Genomic DNA, 27,046 nt, shown 5'->3' on the forward strand with positions numbered 1-27,046 from the left:
AAGCGACAGACTTAAAACGCAGTTACATCGATTCTACATAAATTCGTTCGAGATACATATAGTTACCTTGAGGCAAGCAACTATTCGTACTCGATGGACATGCGTGCTGCATATACACAAAACTGAAGGCGTTTTAATTTTTGGTGTTTCCGGGCGCAGTTGAAAGTAGCACGCGAGAATAAGCGCATGGGATTCAACCGTATGCAGCCTCATTTCGGGATGATAATCGAAAACACAAAAACAGATAAAGAGAAAATCGAGCGATCCAATTGGTGGACGTGGATGGTTGTAATGGACTTTAGGGAGGTAAGTATTCGACTTACTGGCGACTCCCCACGAGAGACCCTAAAGTTAGTCCATCATTTTATTCCTTAGTCTATAAGAACCGCGTGGATCAACCAAGAGGATCGCCTCAGTTTCTCTTTGTTTAAAGCTTTGTCTATCAAATTGCTACCATGCATTTTTTGCCCAAAGTGACAACGCCTCGAAGGAACCGCGCGGCAGGTGAGAAAAGGCCGCGGGAGATGTGCTGATGTTGATGCTGATTATAAGCCCATCAGGCTAATGATTACTATCCGATTGTCCGCCAGATCTGATTATAATTAAACCGCCTCGTTATGCGAATCAGCACCTCGTGATAGCTCATCGACATCGGACAGGGACGAAGCTGGAGCAGTCTCGGGTCTTGTTCGGCAACTATGATTGGGACACGCGGAAAACCAGCGTGCTGACAAGATGCTGGAATCTTGATTGAAAAGCATTACAACAAGTAATGCTTGTTTTTCTAGTGGGCCACTAGACAAGGCACAAATTTAAGTTTGTGGATACGTTTTCTCTTGAAAATTTCACGTAGAATGCAATTCGCAAGATGAAAATTACTAAAATTATTTCTTCACCAAGATATGAAAATTGACATTTGAATTGGTCTTTTTTTTTTTACAAAAAAAGTCAATTTCCTGGTTTCAAGAAAAACTATGGTCTACGTGGATCAAATCGCGCACTATACGTAGGTTTTGGCTGGCCTCTTATTGAGCTGTATTCTCTTACCCTCTGTATTGGTCAAGGTGTAAACAATGTGGAACAACTGAGCCAAAGCGCCAAGATACAGGTTGCCATTATATTATACCGCAGAGACTCTTCCAGTAATGTTTAGCATGCGATTTTACTCAACTAGATTATGGCTTCCTTATGAACGGGAAGTATGAATCTATGCATCGACGCGAACGTTAACGTTAATATGTCATTGCCTTCCAGCCAAAGTACCACAAGCGCCATGCGACGTTAAAAAATTTCCGCCGCCATTTTATTTTTTTACAGAGAAATTGTTCAACGAACCTATCCGAAAATTTCACTGAATTTCTTATGTGCTGCCGATAAAATTCAGTGAAATTTTAAAACAGATTCAACCAACAATTTCTCTGTAAAAAAATAAAATGGCGGCGGAAACTATTTAACGTCGGATGGCGCTTGTGGTACTTTGGCCGGAAAGTGACGATATTAGTTACTTCCAATAATTTCGTCGCTTGCTTCGTACTCTACGTGAAATTTTAACCAGAACTCATTCATCGTAATGCTTAAATTCACACCTTGTCCAATGGGTTACTTCTATTGTTTCATACAGTTTTTTCCCCACTGGTAACTGGGAACAGCTTTCCTTTCCAGAAAAAGGAAGCGACTTACCCTTTAAGCGATAAACTTCGCAGCTCCGCTGTATCTATCCAGCTTTTATTCGCGCGAGTACATATGAACTGCTTTGAGCCGCAAGTCCTGGCCGGCGATAAGTAAACACAGGCGCAATTTAGACGGCGATAATGGCGGTAATTACCGGGTATTGCGTGCTCCTTAATCGAGATAACGCGTTAGCCTTTTCGGGAAACTGCAGCCCTCGGGCCACTCCCGGCCTGCAAATCCGCGTGCAAGTCCGCAAATGCACCGGGGCTCGGGGGCTCCCGCACTCGCATAAAAGCCAAGTAGCCTCTCATCTTTGAGAAATCCTCCGCAGTCTCTTTTCCGCGTTTGTTGAACTTTGCCCGTTCGCGGGTTAACGCCTCCTTAACGATTCTGTCAAAGCTCCTTTCAGATCAGAGACGCCCTCAAGGGGGTACACCGGTCTAAAAATGGCCCCAACTTTTTTTCTTTATTTTTTTTTTTTTTCACTAATTTTATAGAGGAGAGTCTGCTAAAGAAGATGGTGTGTCAACCATGTAATTATCAGGATCACACAAACTCGAGAAAATACGGTAAAAGGGACGATCCCTTGCAAAGTGATGCACTTGCACCTTTCCTTACTAATATTGCTCTCCTGAAAAACCGCATGTTTTTTCATCTATTGGCAACCGTTTCTCAGGCCCTAATTGAGCTAGAGATCGGCAGTTTAGTTTAAATGACCAGAAATGTATTCTCTTATCTAACAGAACCGAAATTGTATTCTCTTCATTGATCATTTAATGTTTTAATAAAAACCAAGAAACATTTGGGGAAAATTCATGTTTTTAAATATTATTTAAAAAATATACTTTTAGTCAAAAATTTATAAATCTGGCTCTGTTAGATAATAACAGGAGCATTTCTTGATACTTTACATCAAATCGCAGGTCTCCAGCTCACTCTCATTGTCACAAGATTCCTCTTCAAATTCACTTAATCGTGTATTAAGGGGCAGGGTTTTGCAACCCGCTAACCGAAAATTTGGGGAAATCTTAGTCTTACATGTACCTATCTAAAGCATAAGTTTCAAGTAGATAGGACTTGAAGGGGGAAAAAGTTGTCAAGACTGGAGTACTCCCTTAAAATGCAGCGTACTTTCAGTGAGAAGCACGGTTAGCGGGGTGATTATACAAAAGACGAAGAAGACATAGGGCGAATTAAGCGATCCTATTGCTTGAAACGGGTGGTTCTTATACGCTAAAGAGAAAAATTATGATCTCTTTTAGGGTCTCTTGTCGGTTGTCGTTTGGTCTATTGCAACCTTCCTTATTACCTTATTGGTACGTTCTTTGTTCATTGCAACCACCCGCTTCCATCAATAGGATCGCCCACTATGTATCTGTATTTTATGTCTATCACTTTGTTTATCAATGACAATAATCAGCCCGCGGATTAGAGTACCTATGCGGGAGAGGAAGGACTTGTTGAAAAAAGGTGCTCTCACAGACGAAAAGGGCAGCCAAAATTTTCATACGAAAAGCATCAGAAAAATGCCGCTGCTCATCTTTAGATTCCGATATCAAATCAAGTTTGCCAAGAATCTAAATGAGTGAGCGTCCTTCCGTTCTGCGCCGTGCTAAGGAAAAACGCCATATGAACATTCGACAGCTGCCAAATTTCCCTCGATAAAATGTTCATTTTTAAGGAAAGTTATGAATATTTTTCCTGGAAATTTCCAGGAAATTTAGGTGGAATTACGAACAAAATCATATGAAAAATTGGAAGGAAAATATTCATATGTTTACCAGAAAATTCGTGTTTTATCAAAGGAAATTTGGCAACGCCTGAAGGTTCATACGTCGTTTTTCCTTTGCACGGCAGCGTTCTTATCCTGACGGGTCGTAAGTTCGTAACACTTATTTGAGACCGGCGAAAAGCTATGATTTTCCTTCATTTTTGTGTGATACCACATACCTACTCTGGAGTTCGAATAGTTGCGCGCTTGATTTCCACATTGAACGATGCGAGCATAATACTTACATTGATATTAAACCTCTCTTAATCACAATGTAAACCATTTGCTGCCTAGTTAGCTGTAACCATCCTTCATAGCTATAACGCACCTCTGAAATTGGACACGTCAAAGTGCTTAAAGTAACGATAAAGAAAATACCTTTTTCTTCTCGATTCGGTTTTGAAGTCAGCATCAGTCAGCTCTGAAATCACTTTCGCCATGTCACACTTAAAATCAAACTGTGAGATCTGAGTAAGGCTTCCTTAGAACTAATCGTTGAGGAACAAGAGTTTAATAGCTCCATAAAAATAGGTGATACCGAAATTTTGAGCCTTGCGTGGACTCATCATCAATTAGGCGTATGAAAATCAAAAGGAACCATATCCATTCTGTCATGAGCCTTGAGACCCATAAGAGTACGTACATAATAGGGTTCGAGTCACAATGGATGTAGTTCCTTTTGATTTATATGCGTTCAACTGAAGTCAGTCGCACCGAGTTAGAACTAAGAAAGATAAATTCGAACTTCTATCCCCTTACCAGATCGAATGTTGAAGATCTAGTTGGATCTCTATACCCTTTTACTCAAAATATTTGTTCTCCATATTCCATATGTTTTACGCATTTCCAAATTTTTGACGGAAGAAAAGGCAAGACTAGTTCACCGTCTTGACATATGTACTTAGAATATTAAAAGCCTAATCGAGGGCCAAGGTACAATACTGTCTAACTGACAATTTTGGCGAAAATGAGTCAGCGAAGTTTCCGCATTCTAAAGTATTCAATATGCTAGCTGATGTTTTTAGTTTATTCAAATTCCGCATGGGAGCGCTGCAATGACGCTATAACGTAAAAAAACATTGTGACGTCAATCTCTAATTTTACAAAAATGACGAAATTTTTTCTTTGTCCTGTAAAATTGTCAGTCTGTAGATAGGCGACATTGATCCACAGCTATCGTTATCTCTTTCCGCCTGAGCCGTCTGGAATAAAGATGAGATAAAAGATTAAAAAGTTGATTTGTTGCCCACACTTTGGGAAACAAGCTTGTATGTCTTTTCCACAAAAAAACTCCTTTACAGAAAATCAAGAGTTCCGGCAGGGCATTTTTTCGTGGTAATCAGAAAATATCAGAGAAAAGCAGGGAACGAAAAAACAAATAAAGACTTTCTAGACGCCGTGGCAGTTTTTCAACCTGTTGCTCATGCATAGAATATCCTTTGGTCATTCGCTACGTGGGGTGGAGGGGGGAGGGGCGCCAAGAACAAAACCTCAGAGCATTCGCGCTTTGGGAGAGAGGAGGAGGGAAATGCGTTCACACCTATAGAGCATGGATTTGGACGCTATAAATCGCGCACGCTGCGTCTGACTCCAGCGATGTCGAATATCTCGAAAAATGATGAAATATCTCCGCGACAGGATACTCTGAATAGAAATACGCGTGCATTAGGGATTGATCCTTTGGAGCAAATTTTGTTTTTTCGGCCAAACATGGTTTTCATTTAAACTTTATTGAGGGGACATGTTTAAAGTTTCTCAATTTTGTGCGAAAAAACTGAATTTTTGAAAATGAGAAAAAGTAGTTTGGTAAGAGGAACTGAACCTCGGTTCATATTAAACATGAAACTTTTTCGGTCACACGAAACCGAACTTTGGTTACTTGAATGGAAAAAGACGGTCTCTAATTTGAACTGAAGCTCAGTAACTTTTACAATTTTTTTTTCTCAGTGGCCATGGCCGATGATCCTACCTCCAGAAAGGTGCTAAGGTTTTCTGCCGATAGTGCCGTTTGCTTTATCGAAAATGATGCTTTACGATGAATTTAAAATTTCGCGACCTTTTGCGCGCCTTCGGTAACGGATGAAACCAGCGCATAAAGAGCGAGGGCGAAGTTTGGGTAATAAGAACTCTAACTTTAAACACTAAGATTTTCCTTCATTTTCGCGCGATACCACGTACTTACTTCGGAGTTCGAATGCGCCTAAAATAAAGTGAAGTTAATTTAACATTCTGGATGTAAAAAAAATGTGCGAGAACTTATAAAATGCTGAATTGCCCGCCACAGCAGGTAGTTTCACATCTCGGCATTGCTAAAGTAACTGCTGTAGCGGGCACTTCAGGATTTTATAATTTCTCGCACACTTTTTTTATATCCAGAATGTTAAATCAACTTCAATTTTTTTCTGGTGTAGTTGCGCGCTAGATTTCCACATCTAACGATGCGCGTCAAATACTTGCATTCATAAACGCCAGTAATTGGAGACACGAGAAAAGCAAAGTTTTGCCTTCATTTCCGCGAGATACCACACACTCACTCCGGAATTCAAATATTTGAGCGCTTGATTTCCGCCTTTAACGATGCAAGCATGATACTAATTACGTTAGTAATTTGAGACACGGGAAAGGTCAGATTTGGTTTCTTTCGCCATGTATTCGCACGACCATCGCGGATGAAATACGAGCCCCAGTCTGTATTTTTGTGACTGTGTGTGTGCATGGATAACATTGTGCATGGATTTTCTTCACTAGTCTACATCATCTTAATACTAAAACGATCCTTTCTTTCGACTTACTTTTCTGACGCAAGAGGGAACGACCCGAAAACAATTTTTAATTCATCGCAGTTGAGATCATCCTCTTTTACCTCCCCCGTCAAGCCAAATTGCGTGAGTTCTCTTCAAGTCTCAATCGCTCTACTAAAAAATGTTTTTCTCCGCGCGTGGACCTTTTTCTGTAGGATTGCCTACCTAAGATAACTGAGGTTTTCCTACTTTCGGTAACCGAGTTTTGTCTGAAATCTCGTCTTGTCAGTTACATTCACAGTTGTGAAATCGTTGAATACGTAGCACTGTACTAGGTTGATGCATTTAGGGCCTGGCATCCCTGGCATGCAATACAATGAAATATGAGGGAAGTAAAATTCCCACACTTCCCATAAAATCCGTACGAGAGCAGTTTTGATAAACCTCCGACCTTTCTGAAGCTCTTCTTTTAAACTTCCGTCAAAATACGTAGTCAATAAGATAGGGCATGGCGGAGTAATACTTTTTAACTATTCATTGTTTATCCTTGTTATGCAATTAACAACAGAACACAATGCCAAGGAAACAAGTAATTATTTCAGATGTAAGGTCAGCTTCATTTAAATATGATAAAAATGAGGAAAGGGAAAATATTTTCCAGTTATATAGTACGGCACCATAGACGAGTGCTCTTACGGATTAGTCAACTTAAATCCGGTATTAAAGTTTGGAGGTGAATACAATCAAGCCAATAGCTGTTGCGTCCGACTGGAGGTAATGTAGCTTAGAAACCCAGTAGTACTACTTATTTTTCTTACAGTTTAAAAGTCTCTTTTGGAACTTAACGCTCAGATTTACTTAATGATGAGAGAGTCAGGGAGGTCTCATTTCATTCCAACTTCACAATCTGAAAAATTTGCTCTTTGTTTGATTCCTGCAAGATGAAAAAATATGAATAATAAAAAAAAAGGATATCATAGCAAATGCATAAGTCGACACTGCGGGCTGATTATTGAAGTTCATCGACAAAGTGACGAAAAAAGAAGACTCCAAGAAAATTGAGCTATCTCATCGGTTGAAACTAGTTAGGTGATAATATTGGAAATCGCGCACCAAGTGACTTTAACGCAGGAGTCGTTTTCAGCTAAAGGGCTATAACTTCTGCCGACCTTTTTTATTTTTCATAATTTTTATTTATTTTATCTTCTGAGAGTCCACTAACGAGGTTGGCTCTAGTATTTTTTGAGCGGAAGAGCCTCGTAGAGTTCTGTGCTGATACGTATTCACGTCATTATTTTCAAAATTCACATCCGTTTCAGAAGGATTATGGTGCGACAGTGTGGGCTTTTCGTCATTTCGGCGACAAACTTCACTTTCTATTTGATTTCGTGCATACACTTATTTTTCCTCAAAGACACTGCTTAGTCATGAATTACGCTCATTTTAGAACCATCAGACATTTGAAATCAGTAGGTAAACAGAGGTGTGCGTCGCCAAAATGACAGCCAAAAATACGTCCATCATTTCTTTGACGCGCCCGTCTATTTCCCTTCCGACTCCAAATGTCTGATGGTTCTGAAATGATCATACTTCATGATGGAGTCTTGTCTTTCAGGTGAAAATAATTTTATGATGTTTTGAAGTAAAGTAGAAAAAGATGAAATAGAAAGTGAAGTCTGTCGCCGGAATTACGAAAAGCCCACATATTTGCACCAAAATCCTCCTAAAATCACTGTAAATTTTGAAAAGAGCGCGCTGCACATCAGCATTGAACTCCATGAGGTTTTTCTGTTCGAAAAATCTTGTGGTAATCTTGTTAATGAGCCCTTGGAAGAAAATCAAGGGTTTGGTTCCAACGTATGGGCGTTGGAGAGCGTTCACTGCACGAAACAGTTGAACTTGTTGTAGGTTAAATATTGAATAAAAATCGCAGTGCTCATTTACAGATTTTTCATTTGACATTTTAGCAAGATCGGTGAAATTCTACTTAATAACGGCTCACAATAACCATACTTTCAATAATATCATGCAGTCATATATTAAGTTCATGTTATTATGGTGAATGGGTACTTTGTTCATAAAAAATTTTGAGCAAAAATGTTTGAACGAGATCTGGGATTTTAATAAATACGATAAAAAATAAAAAGTGGTGACAAATCTTTTGGCCATTTAGCTGAGAACGACCCGTGCGGTTAGTGCATTTTAGTTAGTTTTTTTTTCGGTGAAATACTGCAGACCCGCTAAAAATTAGTTGCGATGATCGGACCTGGATTGCATAATTATAAGATCAACATGCTAGTCTTTCACAAGTCGCAACCAATGAATGATGCACTGAGAAACGAGAAACGACTCGAATAAATCAATTGAAGAGGACACTTTCTCAATCCTAAGATGTCTTAGAGAAACCTAAAGTTTCGGTTGATTCAACAAAAATTTGTCTTGAGTTACCAAATCGATTTGGCTGACCTAATTGAACGGAAACTTACACAAAATAACCATGTGTAAGGTAAAGTCTTACTGTGTAGCCGTTAATTGCAACAGGCCTATTTTCAGATACTCATTGATTCTCATTTAACAATAAGTTGTTGGTAAAGTTAATTTCAAACAATCGATTGTCAGTACACATTGATAGGAGTAATCTTATTTGGTGCGCTTTTTCTACAATGTTCTCTCAATATCTCAGATTATTCAGTCTGGAGGCTGTCCAAAAATTACGTAACGCTTAGGGGGGGGGGGGGGGTTGGAGAAGAGTGTTATGCCATTTTGTTTTCACGGATTAAAGAAAAAGGACCTACGTTACAAAAGCGTTGCAGGGGGGGGGGGGGGGGGGGGTCAACAATTCCGAAAAAGTGCGTTCGTAATTTATGGACGGACCCTAGACCCTTACCTCGTCACTTTATCTGCAAGTCTTAATGGGTTTCCGTTATTTTCTTCTTATCCGCGATATCGTTTCAACTTAGAGTCTTCGATTTACATAAACACCGAAAAATTTTCAGGTTTAGCGTTTCCTCGTTTTGGGCGCTTCTGGGTACCAGATGCGCCCTTTCCAGCCGTTCGACTCCCCCGATGTAACATGTACTATACTACATACCGTTTTGCCTTATGGGTAATGACGCCATTCTGGTACACCCGGGAAAATTTGATTTTCTTCTGCATCTGGTATTCGTAAAAGTTTTCGTGAAATGTTTTGCTTTTAAGCATAACAATCTCGCACGGACGTATTACCTGGTTAAACTATTTTGGGGCTTCGTTATGCTTAAATGCCTCATATTCGAGGTTGTAGTTTCAGATTGATTCGAAAAAATCACGAACAGTCACGTGATCTCTTCATTTTAGTGACGTATTACTGTGCTATTTTGTGATTGGTTCATTTTCTCGGCGCAGCATCGTCAAGCGTCAGCTGTTTGCGGCTCTGGGTTGAAGGTTTAAGGTTATGTCAGAGAGAATAGAAAGTTAGAGGCCCGACTCGATGCTAGGTAATTGAAACAGATGCGCTCGCAGCGCGCTCGCTGGCAACGTACGCAACTACTATTTTCTATTGTTTTCCAGAGACTAGCGGCGGGTATGTTGCTGCCGGACCACCTTCACGTAGGCAATTTGTTATACATCGTCCGTCCGCAATACACTCGCTTGGCCGTATGAAAACGTTCCTCGCATGCGCAGTGTTAAAGAAGCGCCCTCCAACGCTTTGGCGTTGGAACTGCTTGTTTCCATTCTAATAATCGTTGGTGGATAAGTCAGAGCACTTTCAAATATTGAATCAAGTAATTTCCACATTACGAAAGTTAATTTTCCTTATGGTTTCGGTGCGACCACCAGTTCAATTTATATGATCGTCGAGAAAACAGCGCATGTTTTCCACTTTAAGAAAAATTGGTTTCATTACAACAAAATTAACCATTTCCCTAACAGTGTTTGATAGTACTGAGGTTTTAAAGAGTTATGCGTTAAGAAAACAATTTATTGAGACAAGGTAAGTAAAAAGTTATGGTAAGGACATTCCTCTTGTCACAGTGAAGTTTTCTTTGTTTCTGCAAAACATTCACGATTATTGATTGTCACAACCAGAGAAACATTGCGCCGCATAGAAAACTATTTATATAGCAACTAAAATTTTAGAAAATTTTAAGGAAATTTTACTTGGCGCAATCGACGATTTTCTTCGCGTGTAGTATGTGCCCTTTCGCCAGACAGCACTTTTGGGGCTGTAGGACCATTATTAGTGAACACGTTTCTACTCAAGACCAATCAACTCAGATGAATCATTCCAAAGCACGAGTTTTGAGATCATACTCTGCCTTGCTAAGGAAAAACGTCGTATGAATTTTCAGGCGTTGCCAAATTTCCTTTAATAAAACGCGATTTTCTGGGTAAACTTAAAAATATTTTCCTCCCAATTTTTTAGACAATTTTGTTCGCAATCTCACCTAAAGATTCTGAAAATTTAAAGGAAAAATATTCATAACTATCCTTAAAAATAAGCATTTACTCGAAGGAAATGTGGCAACTCTCGAATGTTCATACGGCGGTAATCCTTAGCACGACAGTGCTGTGCATTGACGGCGGGAAGTTTAAACGCAATACATCTCTTTAGGGGTCATTTTGGTATAAGCCAATTCTAAGGGAACGTCCCTAAATTACTTAATGCTCCAAGTGTGTGTGAGGGTGAGGGTGTATGTGTGGGAGGGGGGGGGGGTTAGGGCACTGTTTATTTGTCACCGTGAATCCAAGTGCTCTTTGCGACATTGATTTTTCAAGGATGGGATTATTTACCCTCAGAAACGCACCCGCTCTTTTTTTTTGGGAAACATTACATCAAAGCAGTCTTTTAATCCACTTGCAGGTCACTGGAATTCCCGAGCGCGAGAGTCACATAGTGAAGGACAAAAATTTAACATTGTCATTTTAACATAAACGACGAAAAAGACATTCTCTCACGAAACAAAACGAAAGAGACCACCGTTGCAACGAGTGTCATATCGACTCCCTTGATCAATCACCATCTCTCATTCTCTGGTTTGGTATCCGGCTTTGAATCAACAACATGAAAAGTACTGTGGCCATCATGACGCTGGTCTTGACTTTACATCAAGTCGCGGGCACCACTTTCAACGCGGAAGCACAAAGAGTCTCAACCACGGGCGAACACAAATTCGTACCACCCGGCAAAGGTAATAACATCCTAAATTTCATTTAAAGTGATTCGTCAAGCTCATATGACGTGGTCAAACAAGCATGCAATATATAGCATCGATTAGGTCAAAAATCTCGGTAGATTTTGAATTTTTAGTAAAAGAAAAAGGACGATAGCCCCTGATGCGCATGAGCCTAAAGAATCATTCTAAACCCAAAACTTGGCAAAATTCAGAGAAATGAAAGCAGAACAGTGTCTGGAAAAAATCTCCCATTCGATTCAGCTATCGATTTCTGTATCGAATGCGAGGTTATTTTCCAAACACTATTTTGCTTTCATTTTTCTAAATTTTGCCGATTTTTGGAGTTTATAATGATTCCTTAGTCTCACGCAAAGGAGCTATCGTCCTTTTTTTGCTAAAAATTCAAAATTTTCAGAGATTTTTGACCTAATCGATGCGATTTATCGCATGCCAGTTTGACCACGTCACTTGAGCTTGACGAATCACCTTAAAAAAACAATAGCTTAAAAGGACAGCAAATAGGATTTCGTTTGGCCCTCTCAACTGCTTTCTTCCAGAGATCCCTCAAATTTTAAGGAGGTTAAGATTTAGGAGGGAAAAAATTCCAACCTACTCAAGGTTGTTTTATTAAACTGCATCCTCGATATTGTGTTCTAGAAGTTTCAAACAGGCTCTCCCATGGAAAAGAGCAGATGCATGAAATAGCATAATGTATTGATGTATTTTAAAAATATTTGATAAAGTCAGGTAGAAAAGTCTCAATGTCCAAACATTAATGAAAGAAGATTACTACATCACAGACTGACCCAGTCATTTGGCGAAAAGCAATTCCAAAAATGCCAGAAATTGACCCCTTGAGAGGCTACTAGATGATGTGAGAATTTAAGCATTATGATGTATGATTCCGCATTGTAATTTCGCGTGGAAGACGATTTTATACAGAGGTACTGTGCCTTTTTCTTCCCTTTCTTAAATTTTCCGCCTCTCACAACGCCCTTCGGTGGGGACGGCAGGGTTAATAATCACGCCACTGCGCAACACTCTGTTCGAACCCATTTCCCTCAAATTGATGTTTTGTGATGAGTTTTGAATAAAAAAGATCGTTACCTTACGCCAATTTCAACGTTACGTGACGCAAGGCAAAGACTCCTCCTTCCCCTTAAAAACATTACTGATTTTATGAACAGCTCCTGCCTGAGCACAAGCTTTTACAACGACGTGAGAAAGAAAAAGATAATCATCAAAACCAGTGGCGGGTAATAAACTACGCTAGCTACCGTTCAGTTCGCGCCTTAAATTTTGCCGCGTAGGCAACAAACCCACCGCAGAACACGAATAATTGCATCGTCGAAAAAAGTACGATAGTATCGTACCATCATTTAATCTGGAGCCAATATACACTGTGTGAGTCTATTTGTAGGCAGTTCCTTTGACTCTGCGCCTTCAATTTGGCCGCATAGGCAACAAACGAACCGGAAAACACGAATAATTGTATCGTCAAAAAACTCACGATTGTATAGCTCCATCCACCGATTGTAAACCAATAAACACTGTGCAAATGTATTCATAGACAAGGAATGGTGTGTAGAAAGTTCTTAGATCTTCTATTTCCACAATGTGCCTTCCTAGCCACGATTTATAACTACCCTGGAAGATGACACAACTAACCCGGTGCCGACAACAACTATCACGGTAGTTCTCACTTTCAAATAACAACGACCATGACACTTGTTGCAGCCTCCGTGTCAATTTCGTGATCCATACCACGGTTGCTATCGTAACTACCGCACAGTGCTGGCTTGTTTTATTTTTCTACGAGGCGCTAGTTGTGGTGACTATCTTTTATTCCGCAGATTTTCACTTTCACAGACACAGAAAAATGGGTTGCGTCGAAGGTGCAAGGCCAGTACGTCAATTATTGGTCACTAAACATTGTGTTTTATATCTAATTTTCTGAAAGTACAACTGATCATTTATTGCATATTTTTGAAGTCAAAATCGGGGAGAAGCCCACTTTTAAAAAGCCCGAAGAAATGAAGGGATTTCATATGCGCCGGAATGGCGGGAAAATTATGAAAGTTATGTATTACGGCAGTCAAATCGCTGTTTCCTCTAATTTTCCGCTGATGTCTGTTAAAAAAAATGTATTTCAACATGGAAAGTCTACTTGTCAACTACAATAACATAAATGAGTTTCGATTTTTTTAATTCTGTAGATATGATTCCGATTTTTCACGTACGGAGAGTAAGAAGACACTTGACGGGAGTCGTAGAAACCTGTGTTTGCTTCTGATTGGTGTCGGATAGCATCACTCAGTTCTGCGCTGAACCGCGGCGTTCTAAATTGGCGAAATGTTGAGTTTTGAACTGCGTATTTCTCTGTTTTGGAGTTACTTTTTCGCGTTTTTTAATGTGTGTATCGTGTTGTACGGGTCATTTACCTCCATTAAATGAATTTGCAAGTCATATTTGGTTCATGTTTTATTGACCCATCGATGTCACTTAACTTTTAAGCGTTTTACCCCTGCCGCTTTAGAGCCGTAACATGGTTATTTATTTTACCTATGGATGATACAACTATTCGTGTTCTCCGGTGGGGTTTCTTGCATATGCGGCAAAATTGAAGGCGCAAAGTCAGCGGAACTGGTTTTAGGACATTTCGTCAACGATTTTTTGTCCGCGCACCTGTTTTTTCCAGTAATTTACATCCACGCTTTTTTTCGGCACAGGAGTTTTGGTCTACGTGCCAGTTGAGACCCAAAGTTAATTGGCCCACATGTAAATACAAACGACAATTTCTCACGATGTTTTTGGATGAAAATGTATAATGTCTTGGGAGAATGAGGGTTTACTTGTTTTTTTGTTTTGTCTGTTTGGTCCAACGGAGAATAATATATAGTTGAGGGTTTTGATAAAAATGGGGGAGCGTCAATTCCACGAGACAAAATTCACTAAAACTCTCTACACCTCTTAATTTTCTTTCAAGAAATTCCTACCTTGTTATACCAGAACCGGATTAACCTCTATATTTGCCTCAGCTAAAGACTCTTAGATTTTTCAAGTGTACGATAAGTATCTTGATTTATTTTGCGAGGAAAGATCTGTACTTTTAAAGGATGCCTGTCATTCTTGATACGTTCAATTTCGTATAATACTGTGCAACACCTCTGTTGTGAAATAGTTGCTTCAGGAGCCGCCGCACGGCGGGCGGGCGGCCAGCGCGAAACGCGCATTGGCGCCTACAAACCTAAGTGGATACTTCAAGCATTGTGCAATGCGTGAAGTATCCACTTAGGTTTGTAGGCGCCAGTGAGCCTCTCGCGCTGGCAGCACGCCGCTCCGCTCTGTTCGGCTTTAATATTTATACTCGCTTAGTCAGCGTTTTTTAACTTATGATTTTGAAATGTTTGCACACTCTGCATTGATTATTCTCATTTAAATTGATGGGGAAAAAATATGTATCAATTTATCAAAAGAGAATAATAAAATAATGTGTGTTTTTTAAGTATTGGTGGCTCCGTGTCAAATTTAATGATTTTCAAAGCACTTTAATTTTTTCTTTTACATTTTGTGCTTTTATTGTGCTGCAGCGAGGTGTACGCGCAACCAAACGCTCAAAATTTGACGTATTTGACTCTAAAAGATCGATGTACAAATGGGTTAAAACTAAAGATTGCGTGCCTCTTGGTTTTTTCCCTCTTTTATTCATTTTTGCAGTTTCTGTCGGCACAACTGCGGCTCATTGAGATTAATGTCTTTTGGAAAAGGTTTTACAAATATTTTTCACGTTTTAAAAGTATAAATGTTTTCAAAATGAAGTAATAATTTCGCAAAGAAAAAATTAAAAAAATAAAAAAAAGTACCGATACATTTATAAGGAATATTGAACATTGAATATTTTAAGGATAGAAATAAAACCAAATATTCACCAATGGCAATTTAAAAAGATGATTCAAAGGGAGAAAGTATAGTAACATTTCATTTAGAAAATGAGCAACCATAACAACACCTCCTTCTCTCTCAATTTCTCATTTCCATATTGTCAATATAATTTTACTTACCGACTAAAATATAACGCTTGGACCAAGTCACTGTTGCTTATTTTACATGTGGGCGTAAACCACTGGACAAAAAAAGGTGCGCGGACAAAAAATCGTTGACAAAATGTCCTGAAACCGAGGAACTACCTCCGAATAGACTCGCACAGCCTTTATTGGTTCACGATTATAGGTTGGATCGATACTATCGAACGCTTTTGGACGATTCAATTATTTGTGCTCTTCGGTGAGTTTTTTGCCTACGCGGCAATATTGAAGGCGCGATCTGAACATTAGCTTGTGCATTTCTTACCAGCCGCTGGTTGCGGAAGTCTTATATGTTTGGCTTCCTCTTGTGAACGGGGAATTCAAAATTTTTTTAACCAATATGAACTAAAAATGTTTATATTTGAGTTTGGAATTAGTCTCATTGGTTTTTGTCGCGCGAATCGTGTTTTACGGAAATTTTTGGTTTAAAAAACACGTATTAGAATGATTAAATTCGACGCAATCGCGTTTTTTCCGTGTCCCTCCTCCGTTGATTGTTCCTAGTTTTGGGGATTTTTAATCAATTTTCTCGGAAAAATATTTTTGAACTGAAAAAATTGATTTTATCAGGTTCGATTAATCGTGTAGAGCGACTCTTTCCCTCGAAGTCAAAAATTCCGATTTTTGCTACCCGAGTGCATCGGATCGGCACCTAAGCCTATTTATGAACCAAAAGTTTAGGAAAATTAACGGAAATTTTCGTTCGATTTTTTTTTTCAAAAAAAGAGCTTTGGAGCCTTTGTAATTTCCGATTTTTTAAAATTGATTTTATCTCACGATCTAAATCAGTGAAATCGGATTTTCGAAGAAATTCGATCAATCGATTTTTTCGCAAAAATCCCCAACACTATACTCACAAATAAATAATCTGATTTGATTGAAAAGGTGATCAGAGAGGCGTCTGCCCCGGTCTGAACGCTCTGGCCAACCACAACTACCTTCCCCACAACGGCGTCGCCTCCATCGAGCAATTCATAAAAGCGACGACGGAAGTCTTCGGAATGGGTTTGGACCTGGCCACATTCCTCTCTGTGTACGGCGCTGCTTTCGACGGAAATTTGACACATTTCAGCATTCACAATATGTCCAAGCCCGGCCTGTCCGGCAGCCACAACAACTACGAATCGGACGCCTCGCCCACGCGCTGTGACTTCTTCAAGTGCGGAAGGAGCGCCTTTAAGTTACAACCAGACCAATATAAAGCAATGTATGATCTCGGGGAGAATATTACCCTCTCTGGACTCGAAAAACTCCGTGTTGCACGCTTTCAAGATAGCATCAATACCAATCCGTATTTTTTCAATGGTATTTTCTCCGGAGTCCTCGTCCAGCCCGCAGCCTATACTTTCATATATGTAAGTAGATAAGAAAATATGTATGCTGGGAGCCAGGATGGTAGATGATAGAGTAGTTTTATAGGGCGAGTATGGGCAACTCAATTTAGGTGGCTTTTAGGGCCCAAAAGAGCGACAACGTAAAAAACGAAAATCACTAGTAAAGTGCCGCTGCCAACCTAAAAAGTTGAAATATTGATCAATACGGCCGACAACGCATTGTTAATAAGCGTTTCTCAGGATTAAGACTATGAAAGTGAGAAAATTCATGCGAAATCAAAGTGCTATACGTGCTTTCATAATATTTAATCAGTGTACCTACTCTCACAGTTTAAATTAGTACCACTGGATAATTCGAGTTCATAGGTTGGCTACCCTTTTGGGCCCCAAGAGCTTCATGACCTGATCAAACGTAACTTCCAAATTTTTGAGTTGTCCATACTCTCCCTATAAAGGTACTTTAGTAGATGAGTGCTAGGTAGGTACGTTAGTGAATGAGTGCTAGGTCCACACTATTCTGCGGGGAAATTAAGGCCAAAAAAGTCCATGAATTTTCATTAGTCGTCATGTCCAGGTTAGTGTGATGTGAACGAGGGACCTGAGCAAAGAATGTCGAAGGAGAGGTTGCCCAAACTAGTTTTGTATCGAGTACCCCCTAGAAAAAGACGACGGAGACGTCCTATGAAGGGATGGCGGAGGGCGTTGACGAAGAGATAGTGCGTTGTGTTTTCCTTGATAAACTCTGGGAGGATAGGCACATGTGGGGTTTGAATGTCGTAGATCGCCGGAGTGCGTTGTAGGAACGGCCAAAAATGGCCAAAAATTTGAACTCTATTGAGTATCAGTGCAAGACTGAGGCGAGAAAGTCAGCAATACTCATTAAAGCTCCAATTTCTTATTCTAATAGAAAATTTTGGATTTTTTTTGGCCTTGCTCGAGGATCCGGCACTATTATACTGTCTTGATACTTGCACTTTGTGCCACATTTTTTGTGTTTGTCTATGTAATAGAAGATTTGGGTCTTATTCCCAAACTTTTAAGCCTCTAGACGAGCTCATCTTGGCTGTCACCTGCCAAGAGCCTCCTCTCCTAGGAACCCGAATTTGCGGGTCTCGCCGCCCCCATAGGCTTCTTTGATGGGGCACTGGGAGGACTCCACATCGATTAAATTTACGGGTTTAGCCCCTACCCCTTTATCCCCCTGTTGCCTCATCCGAGAAGCCTCTGGGGGAACGAGACCCGCAAATTCGCGTTCCTTGTGTGCAACTACCTATGAAAACATTTTCTCTATTCTACTTAATTTTAGCGAACATGCATTTTTTGACAAGATTCCCGGTCAGTGTTCGAAACTCACAGGCGCCAACGCGCCAAATGCTCCTTAAAAAATCGGCCATGGCGCCTAAGAAATGGAGGCTCTGCGCCAACGTGGCCCCTAAAAATCTGGATTTTCATAGGAAGTCACATGAAGAAAGGAAAACAAATCTATTTGAATAAAAACAAACTCAGAATTTTTAGCAGTACAAGTGAAAGCTTTTTCTATTCTTCACGATTTCATTCTTCGTGCTTTTGTCTTCCCAAGTTACAGCTACTTACTGGTTCTGTTCCGAAAACATCTTGCGTCTAACTTTTCACAAAATGCGCAGTAATATTTAGGCAAAAAGTCAATCTGTCCCCTAATAAATCTTCAATGGCGCCTGAAAATCGGGCTTTATGCGCCGCATGGCTCCTAAAACTCAAAGGTTAGTTTTGAACACTGTAATCCCGGTTGACTCAAAGCGAATGAGCCCGTAACAAACTTCAACTAGAGCAGAAAAAAGATTGATCTCCCATAGAAAATGACCATAATATCCCAATGAGCGCATTGGCAAGGTCTCAAATACACTCCTGACTTCAGAGCCTCCGTGAGAAATAGGCGTTTTTTAAGCTTCCCGCTTTAATAACGATATATTGAGGCACCGGTGAATATTTTCTTAAAGGAGTCGTTCCATCCAACCCTTGCGCACTACGATGCTTCACAAAATTCAACATGGCTGACGCTTCCGCTTAAATCGTGAGGAACCACACTGGTCTGTATCAAGGCAAGAAAAATGTGAATATAAACACGCCGGTTGATACAATTCCGCCTCGTCACGTGTGTCTTGGTGGGTTGCCGTCGGCCATGTTGAATATTGTGAAGCACCCTAGTGTGCAAGGGTTGGATGGAACGACTACTCTTAGGAAATGTTCACCTGTGCCGTGGTATCGTTTTTGAAGCGGTACGCTTAAAAAAATGTACATTGCAGAGGCAGCTTGTGAAATCAGAAGTGTTTTTGAGGCTTTCTCGATGCGCTCATTGTGATTTTTGAGCCATTTACTATACGAGTTGCGACTCTTCTTTTTGCTACGGCCAAAGTTTGTAACAGGGCCGTTCTCATCCGGGAATATCCAAGCGAAAAAATTCCTCCCAGCGATGTCCAAATCAAAAAATGTATCCTAGTGATATCAAAATGAAACAATTGCCCTCAGTGATATCTAAATGAAAAAATTTCCCATAGTGATGTCCAAATGAAAAAATTTCCCTTAGTGATATCCAAATCAAAAATGTTTCGTAGTGATATCCAAATGAAAAAATTCCCCTTAGTGATATCCAAATGAAAATCATTACAGAGATTCATGGCCAACAAATCCAGCGAATTCCCGGAGGGTTACCTGAACAGAGACGTCCTGGGGTCATTTTTCTCGGTGCGGACAGAAAATGGCTCTTTCATCTACACTCCAGGCCACGAGCGAATCCCGGACAACTGGTACAAGCGCGCTTTAGACGACCCGTACACGATCCCTTTCTTCCTGTTGGACGTGGTGAAAATGGCGGTGAACCACCCTCAATTCCTCTCCGTAGGGGGCAACACCAACGGAGTCAATACTTTCACCGGCGTCGACCCAGGCAACCTAACCGATGGGGTTTACAACATAAAGAATTTGTTGGATCCCAAAAATTTAATGTGTTTTAGCCTCCAACTCTCGCAGCAGGGGCCCCAACCGCTGTTTCAACAGCTGGGAATTACATTTAATGCGGCTGTGGCCGCCATCGCGCGTCTCTTCGGCAATTTGACGAGTAAATTCGGCTGCCCCCAGTTGATTATTGATCCTGTTTTGTACGAAGGCTACTTGATGAATTACCCCGGTTGGATGAGATCACTCCAATCTACTGTTCGATGAAGAAGATGTTGAGACGAAGGGAAGGGGGAGCAATGGAGTCGCAATCTGCCGTGCTAAATAAAAACGTCGTATGAGCCTTCAGGTGTTGCCAAATTTCCTTTGATAAAATACGAACTTCCTGGTAAACTTACGAGTATTTTTCCTCAAATTTTTTTGATAATTTTGCTCGTGATTCCACCAGAAAGTCCTAAAAATTTTATGGGAAAATATTCATAACTTTCCTCAAAAATGAACATTTTATTGAGGGCAATTTGGCTACTCTCGAATTTTCATACGGCGTTTTTTCTCGGTACGGTAGCAATTCCCTGGAGGGCCGATCAAGTCAATCCTCGAACGATGAATTTCTAACCTTCTGTTTGCCGGAAAGGGAATCTGACGGCATTCTTTAACACACGCCAAAAAATAGTCGGTGCTGAGAACCGGGGTGGTCAAATTTCATGAAAAATAAAATATTGAAATATCACGTGAAATATTTCATGTAATTTTAGAAATTTATGAAAGACATTAAAAAATACAGGTTCTTTTTCATGTTTCGCAAAAAGTAAAAATTGTGACTTTCTTCTCTTGTTGTGTGTTTGGGTGCGGGTTGCAGGGTTGCACACTCTAGCCCCTGAAAAATATGAAATATTTCACAGCCTCGTGAAATTCCATGAAATATTTCACTGAAGTTTCCAATCTTTCATCTCTCTGTTACGTTTCATGCCACCCTAGATAGAACCCTCTGTTCACAGATCTCCTGCACCTTATTTGTTTTACGTAAAAAACTTTTGTGCTGTGAAAACATAACTTCAGTCGTGAGCACACAGTACTCCGTCCTCACAATGGAAACTTCTGTAGATGTAACAAAAAACGTGCAGGAGCCCTGTAAACAGAACTATTTTTTTCAGTGAACGGCGGCTTACGAGAGAATTAAAGGCTCCGAGTTGTTTTCAAGATTTATTGATTCAAATTGATAATTACTTGTATTTTTGCAAATTTTTGCAAATAATTTGGAGCGAAGTCATCACGAATTCCAACATGTACGAAACCGCGGTTTTTTCGAAATAAATTTTATACCCATATTTTCTGAGCGAAACCAGGAGCTGAGACCTGGCGCAGAAGGCATGGCCAGTATATCAGTCGTCTACGTGGCGTTCTCGCCGCAGCTCGAGGGAGTGGTTAATTTTTTAACAATAAAAACACCAGAAAAATCCGTCCATCTGTCCATCTTCAGATTCCAATATCAAACCGAGATGCCCAAGAATGTTCTGAAATGAGCGTCATTTAACTCTTAATCTACAAGTATTGTCAATCCCTCAAATATTTGAAAATGCAAATCCTAGTTAGGTTTCTGTTTTCTATAATTTTAAAAATGTACATTCCTTTCGTTTTATATCATTGTCAAGATGTTTGCTTAATCTTCTTTGTATGTTCTACTTTAAACCAAAATCCATGTTCGTGCCGTACTGCGGTGTGGGAAAATATCACTCAGATCTGAGGTTAATTTATTAATGTGAGAGAATTAGTGTTCTTTCCTTATGTATCAAATAAACGAGTGTGAAGCCACCAAGTCAATAGTAGATCTCCATAACTAGTGGAAAGAGAGAAAATCTAACTGTGAATTCTCAATCTTCAAAATTTAATATTCTTTCAAAATAATTTAAAATGGCTGTCAACGTCTGAATTTTTTTAAGCTATGCTTTTTGTATATTTTAACAATTGTGTAGTTAACACCCGATTTAAAGCTGAACAAAATAATGATGTAGATACTGACATTTGCCTTTGTTATTTATTTGACTGTTTTTTCGCCAAAATCTCCGATATCAGTCCCTGGAAACCCTATGCGTGCTATTTTCGCTGCTACTCTTCACGGTATTATACAGCCACTAGAAGCCAACGTAGCCTATGGAACATGCTTTACTTCATATTTTTTCACGATCCTTTTTTTTTCTTTCTTTTTTTTTTGCTGCTAAGCCTCACGTGCAATCCTTGATTTGAGTTTGAAATGCTAAATTATCAAAATTAAATATGATGACAGGTCATCTGTCAAGAACAAATAAGATTTCGCACATTATTTTCTTCACTTTGTTCTTATCACAGGTTGAATGCTACTCTGAGAAAAAAAGCTCGGTCGTATGCACCGAATGTACGGCGTTCAATATTGGCCGTATTGTTCGGTTCATGCTACCCTTCTCTCGGTTCTGGGAACCGTATCCTCATTTCATGCAACCGAGGATTCAAACTTAATAGAACTAACTCGGTCGTTAGAAACGAGGAAACGGTTCTCAAAACCGAGAGAGGGGTCGCATGAACCGAACAATACGGCCGATATTGAACACCGGTATTTGGATATTTGGTCTATCAGATATATTCAGATTCAGATATATCTGATGAAAAACCTTCGCTTTAACATCTTCCATCACCACACACGTAAAACATGTTCGGTTGACATTTAGTGACTGAAAGGAGGGAATGAACTTCGGTTTATATCCGATACCGAACTTTTGAGCTACATGAACCAAAAGAGTTCGATGCTCAGTATAAACCGAACTTTTTTCTCTATGCAATGGTCACCGATCGATTCGCAACCGGTGTGATGGTCTACTTCGTTACATCACAACTTCAATGCGAACTCATCGAATTGGTTGATGCTTGAAGTTGGTTTGATGTTTTGCCAAACGGGACGTTAGAAACAATGCACCAAAGAAACCTTAATATTATATAACGAGACGGCATCGTAAATATTTACTGCCTTCACATTTTGAGAATTGGACGTATTTTCACGTATTTCTAACAAACGGAGCTATGTGCATTATGACGTGAGCCCTGTTATGCATGTATTCTTGTGGGTCCTAGGTCTCATGTCTTAATGCACAAAGTTCCGTTTGACAGAGATACGTCCAATTTGGATAAGGGGAAATCGGATTTGGGCACTCTAATTCTACTCCTGCCTGGAGGTCATATCCTAGTCTTGTCTAGCCGTGTTCTTTAAAAGCGATTTCTAAAATCGGTTTCCTCATTCAATATCAATATTGCTCTCGTTTGTTGCATATCGTCGCCTCTCCAACGTAAGAGCGTATATCTCTATTTGCACTTAAGCCCCGGCAAAGCATAGAGTCACATGGAGAACAGGGCTCACGTGTAAATTGAGATACGCCCTTACGTCAAAAGAGCTGTGATATAACGTGGGGGCCGTCCAAGTATCACCGAAGCTCTCTATCAGTGCTTTCCGGGAAATTCCTATTTCCCGGAAAGCACCAGTACCCAATTCCGGAACTTTTGAAATTTTCCTCAATTTTTCCCGGGACCTTTCAAATTCCCGAAATGATTCGGATCTTTTGCATTTTCCGGAACTTTCTCGGAACATTTGAAAAAGTCTGAAAAGAATCCCGGAACTTTTGACGGTTACGGAGTGGGAGAAATTGGAACCAAAAAGTTTCGAACCCCGGAACTTACAGTGGGGGCATGGAATGGGAGCAGTGCTCTCTAGTGAGGAGGATGGAAAGAGGTCTGAGCTCACATTACCTGGAACTAAATAATCCACCAAATGGTTAAAATTTAAAATATATAAGCCGCAACCAGAATGCGTTTGTACTAAAGTTGAAGATCTACCTCAAAGCTGTCTGTTTGAAAAGTTATACCTCAACATTTACTTGACTCCTCGTTTTGGGGAAAATTTAGGTATTGTCGTCTTGGAATAATGTCGAATAACGGCTTTGTATTTGTCAAACATTCCGGTTGTTCAATGTGATAGAGGTTCAAAAATTGCGCTTTACTCGCAGATTTTCGAGGGATTTTTTTGTGTGTAAAATACGTTGATTTTAGGCACATAAATACAATTTTTTAGATTTTTAGATGATTTTGGACAGTTATTTGAAAAAAATTATTCGGGCATTCTAACTGATGCGCGAAAACAGTCAACAGGAAAAACCTTGTGGTAGGCGGAAAATTGTACTATACAAATTTTGTCGGCTCTCCAGCCGTCATAAGTGTTAGAGAGTTCCGCTTCCGATTTCATATCTATCCACTTAGATGCAATAGTTTCATTTGCGAAATTTTGCATATATCGACGATAGCGTGCTAAGCTGGACCGGAGAAATCTGTCACAGGATGCTTCGCTTGCGACGTGCATGAACAGGTGTACGGCATCTGTGACTAGTTACAGGGAAGAAGTTGCTATTCTACAACCTACGGGCTGATTGTTGGAATTGATAGAAAAAGCGATAGACAAAAGAGACATAGGAAGCATGGAACGATTCTATTGGTTGAAATGGGTGGTTTTCATAGACTAAAGGAGAAAATGATGGACTAACTAAAGGGTCTCCCGTGCCGTGGGTTTCCTTTAGTTAGTCTATTACCTACCTCCTTTGTCTATTGCAACTATTCGCTTCCTCCAATAGGATGCCTCCATATATCTTTTTTCTTCCTTGTCTATAGCTTTGTCTATTAATTTCAATAATCGACCCCCTGGAGTGTCTCGGTGGAATCGAGACAAGAACCAAAAGCCGAGCCATGACTTTTACGGAATCGGCACCGGAACCGAAATCACCAGGCCTGGAAACAGATCCCAAATTGGTTCCACACGATTTGAACCGCATCAGCTGATGACGTATACATTAAAAGATAAAGAACGGATTTCATTGCTTTTTTTGACGCAACGCGGGTAAAAGTAAATCTAAATTGTTTAGTAAGACTATTCGTTGGCTTCGATATATTAACATGACGACCTATCGACAGCAAGTGTGTGAATTTGTCCCTACACTGGAAAAAAAAAGTCTGCTACGGTCAAGCCGTCTCGGAATCTTGAGAAAAAATCAGCTTGATTCAAGAATTTTTATCTTAAAACAAGCAATTTATTGCTAAATTCAAGATTCGAGATTCTTAATTGCAGCTACCTTATAGCTTGGATCACCTGCTAGCTTGATTTAAGCAGCACAAAAATCTTGAGTCAAACCTGCTAAGTCTTACATCAAGCCACCATGGCTGCTAATTCTAAGAAGTTGTTTCTTGATTCAAGATAATGTATACTCGATTCAAGATTCCTGGTTTCAAGCATGACACGAATCTTGGAAATAGCTGAAAAAATTAGACTTAAATTAAGTTTGCAGCCAACTTCTTGAATTAAGTTTCCATTGGATTGTAACCACTCCGCCTTTATTTTCGACACGGGCATTAAGTTATACATTCCTACATTCTCAAGTCATTCCAGGAGATCTCCAAAAGCCGCGCATTTTAACAGTGCTGCAAACCGAGAACAAAACCCGCGGCAACGCACGACGACTTCAACATGATCCATGTCGAAGAATCAGTAACGTTTTATCCCTACGTTACGGAATTTTATGAAAAATGAATAAAACTTTCAGTATTTAGTATTGGATCCGAGCATTAAACGAAAAATAATTAAGATTCCGCCGGGTAGCTAATTTCAAGCAGCACGGCCATGCTTATTTCAAGCTATACGTTTCTTGGCGGCAAATTTAAGATTTTTTCCAGCTTGCTTCAAGCTGATTTTGATTTGTTTCAAGCTACTTTTTTTTCCAGTGTAGACTCCTGTTTCTTCACGCGCATTCACACTAATTGTTGCTAATTAAGTGTAAATGAAGGGCATCATTGGATGCAAGTAATGATTTTTCACTAGGAAGGAAGTGATCAATAAAATGAATCTTTGACTAGGGATAAATCTCCTTCAAGTTTTCGGAATACAGCTTGCTTCGATAGCGCGCAATTTGCCTACCCAGCGGGTTGAAGGATTTCATCACCGAAGTATGCAGAATAACTGGACTGTATGTTTGAATTAGGAACTTCGATTTCTGTTTTATTTCAGAAAAAGTGCATGTCATTAGTTTCTCTTGTTTTTTCACTGATTATGATTAAGATTTTGTTTCTTTTTTTTTTCAGTCATCGATGCGGGCTGACAGACGAGGATTTGAATCGAAGGTGGATCAACCCAGACCCAGTCACACATTCCGTCATATACCACGCCAAGGTAAAAATTGTCATTTGCAGAATATTTGAGTGGGACGTAACTACTAAGAGGCTTTTCCCCCAAAAATGAAAATAGTTGGACACCCCCTCCTCATAAGGTTTGATTTGGAAAATTTCAATTATTTTTGAAACAGCCCATTTATGTAGTATCTGTTCATGTAGAAGACAAGAAAAGCCAAAACTTTAGTGCCTTGCCTAATCAGTGTTAGTATGATAGATCAAAAACATTCCCTACAGTTATTTTTAAAAAATCAAAAAGTAATTGGTCTAATCGAGGTTGCTTTTCATTTGTATCTTTATTCCTCCAGAGTCGGGCATATATTTTTTAAATCATCCCTTTAGGAGAGAGAATGTGTCCTAGTCCCAAGCAAGTTTGTAAAATCACCTCAAACAATTACTTTTTTTACAAGAATATGACAGCACAATATTCGTCCTAAGTTTTGCTGTTGAAAAATTGCGGTGCGATGTGGAGTTAGAAATGCTAAACAGTTTCCCTGGAAATTATTCATTGCGAGTAGAAATCTTGAAACGTTGGAAAACAGACAGAAATCGAAGATAACCTAATTGAGTTTTTAGATAATGAAATGAATAATTTCATTATTGATTTTAGCCAGTATGTTAATCAGAACGAGATTTATTATTGTACTAGGAACTTGTTCGTAGGTACCAAGAAGGAGTGTAACTTTTTTTTATTTATTTATTTATTTATTTATTTATTGGAAAAAAAACACCAATCTTAATACTGCAGCATTGTCAGATCTTTGTAATGTCATGTATTTGTGTCACTCTTATGTTCATGTTGTTGTCTCAGGGTTTGTTGGAGTTCTCCGCTCACGTCCTGAAGAAAGTTCCTTTTGTGTACTGCGATTTTCATGGGCATTCCAGGCGGAAAAACGTGTTCATGTACGGTTGCTCCCCCAAAGAAAGCTGGCTCGAGGCCGATAGAGAATCAGCGCAAGAAACCTCGTTTGAATATTTGGTAAGTTTTCATGACAAGTTTTCAAAAACGAACAAGGCTGAAAATTGATGGTTCATAATTCGATGCAAACCCGTAATAGGGAAAAAGTCGAATCAATCATTTTGTCATGTGTATATAAATCAAGCCTTCGGTTGATTTTGAGTTTTC

General features: G+C 39.7%; 2 protein-coding genes across 7 annotated transcripts in view; both read left to right on the forward strand.

The window, feature by feature from the left end:
* The window catches only part of LOC109038298 (cytosolic carboxypeptidase 1), a gene marked incomplete at its 3' end in the record, with an annotated part of 338,352 nt that extends 311,453 nt beyond the window's left edge, over nt 1-26,899 (forward strand). For all 6 annotated transcript variants that reach the window (XM_072305431.1, XM_072305430.1, XM_019053320.2 and 3 more), the window contains 2 exon segments: nt 25,834-25,921; nt 26,732-26,899. In XM_072305431.1, coding sequence (XP_072161532.1) covers nt 25,834-25,921; nt 26,732-26,899 — 256 coding nt within the window.
* On the forward strand, nt 11,068-23,407 carry LOC140225710 (uncharacterized). Its single transcript, XM_072305434.1, has 3 exons — nt 11,068-11,354; nt 16,310-16,779; nt 19,405-23,407. The coding sequence occupies exons 1-3, from the start codon at nt 11,228-11,230 to the stop codon at nt 19,954-19,956; spliced, it is 1,149 nt and encodes a 382-aa protein (XP_072161535.1). The 5' UTR covers nt 11,068-11,227; the 3' UTR covers nt 19,957-23,407.
* Nucleotides 26,900-27,046: the final 147 nt, after the last annotated feature.

The sequence above is a fragment of the Bemisia tabaci genome, chromosome 10, assembly GCF_918797505.1.
Source record: "Bemisia tabaci chromosome 10, PGI_BMITA_v3".
Classification (NCBI taxonomy): Eukaryota; Metazoa; Arthropoda; class Insecta; order Hemiptera; family Aleyrodidae; genus Bemisia; species Bemisia tabaci.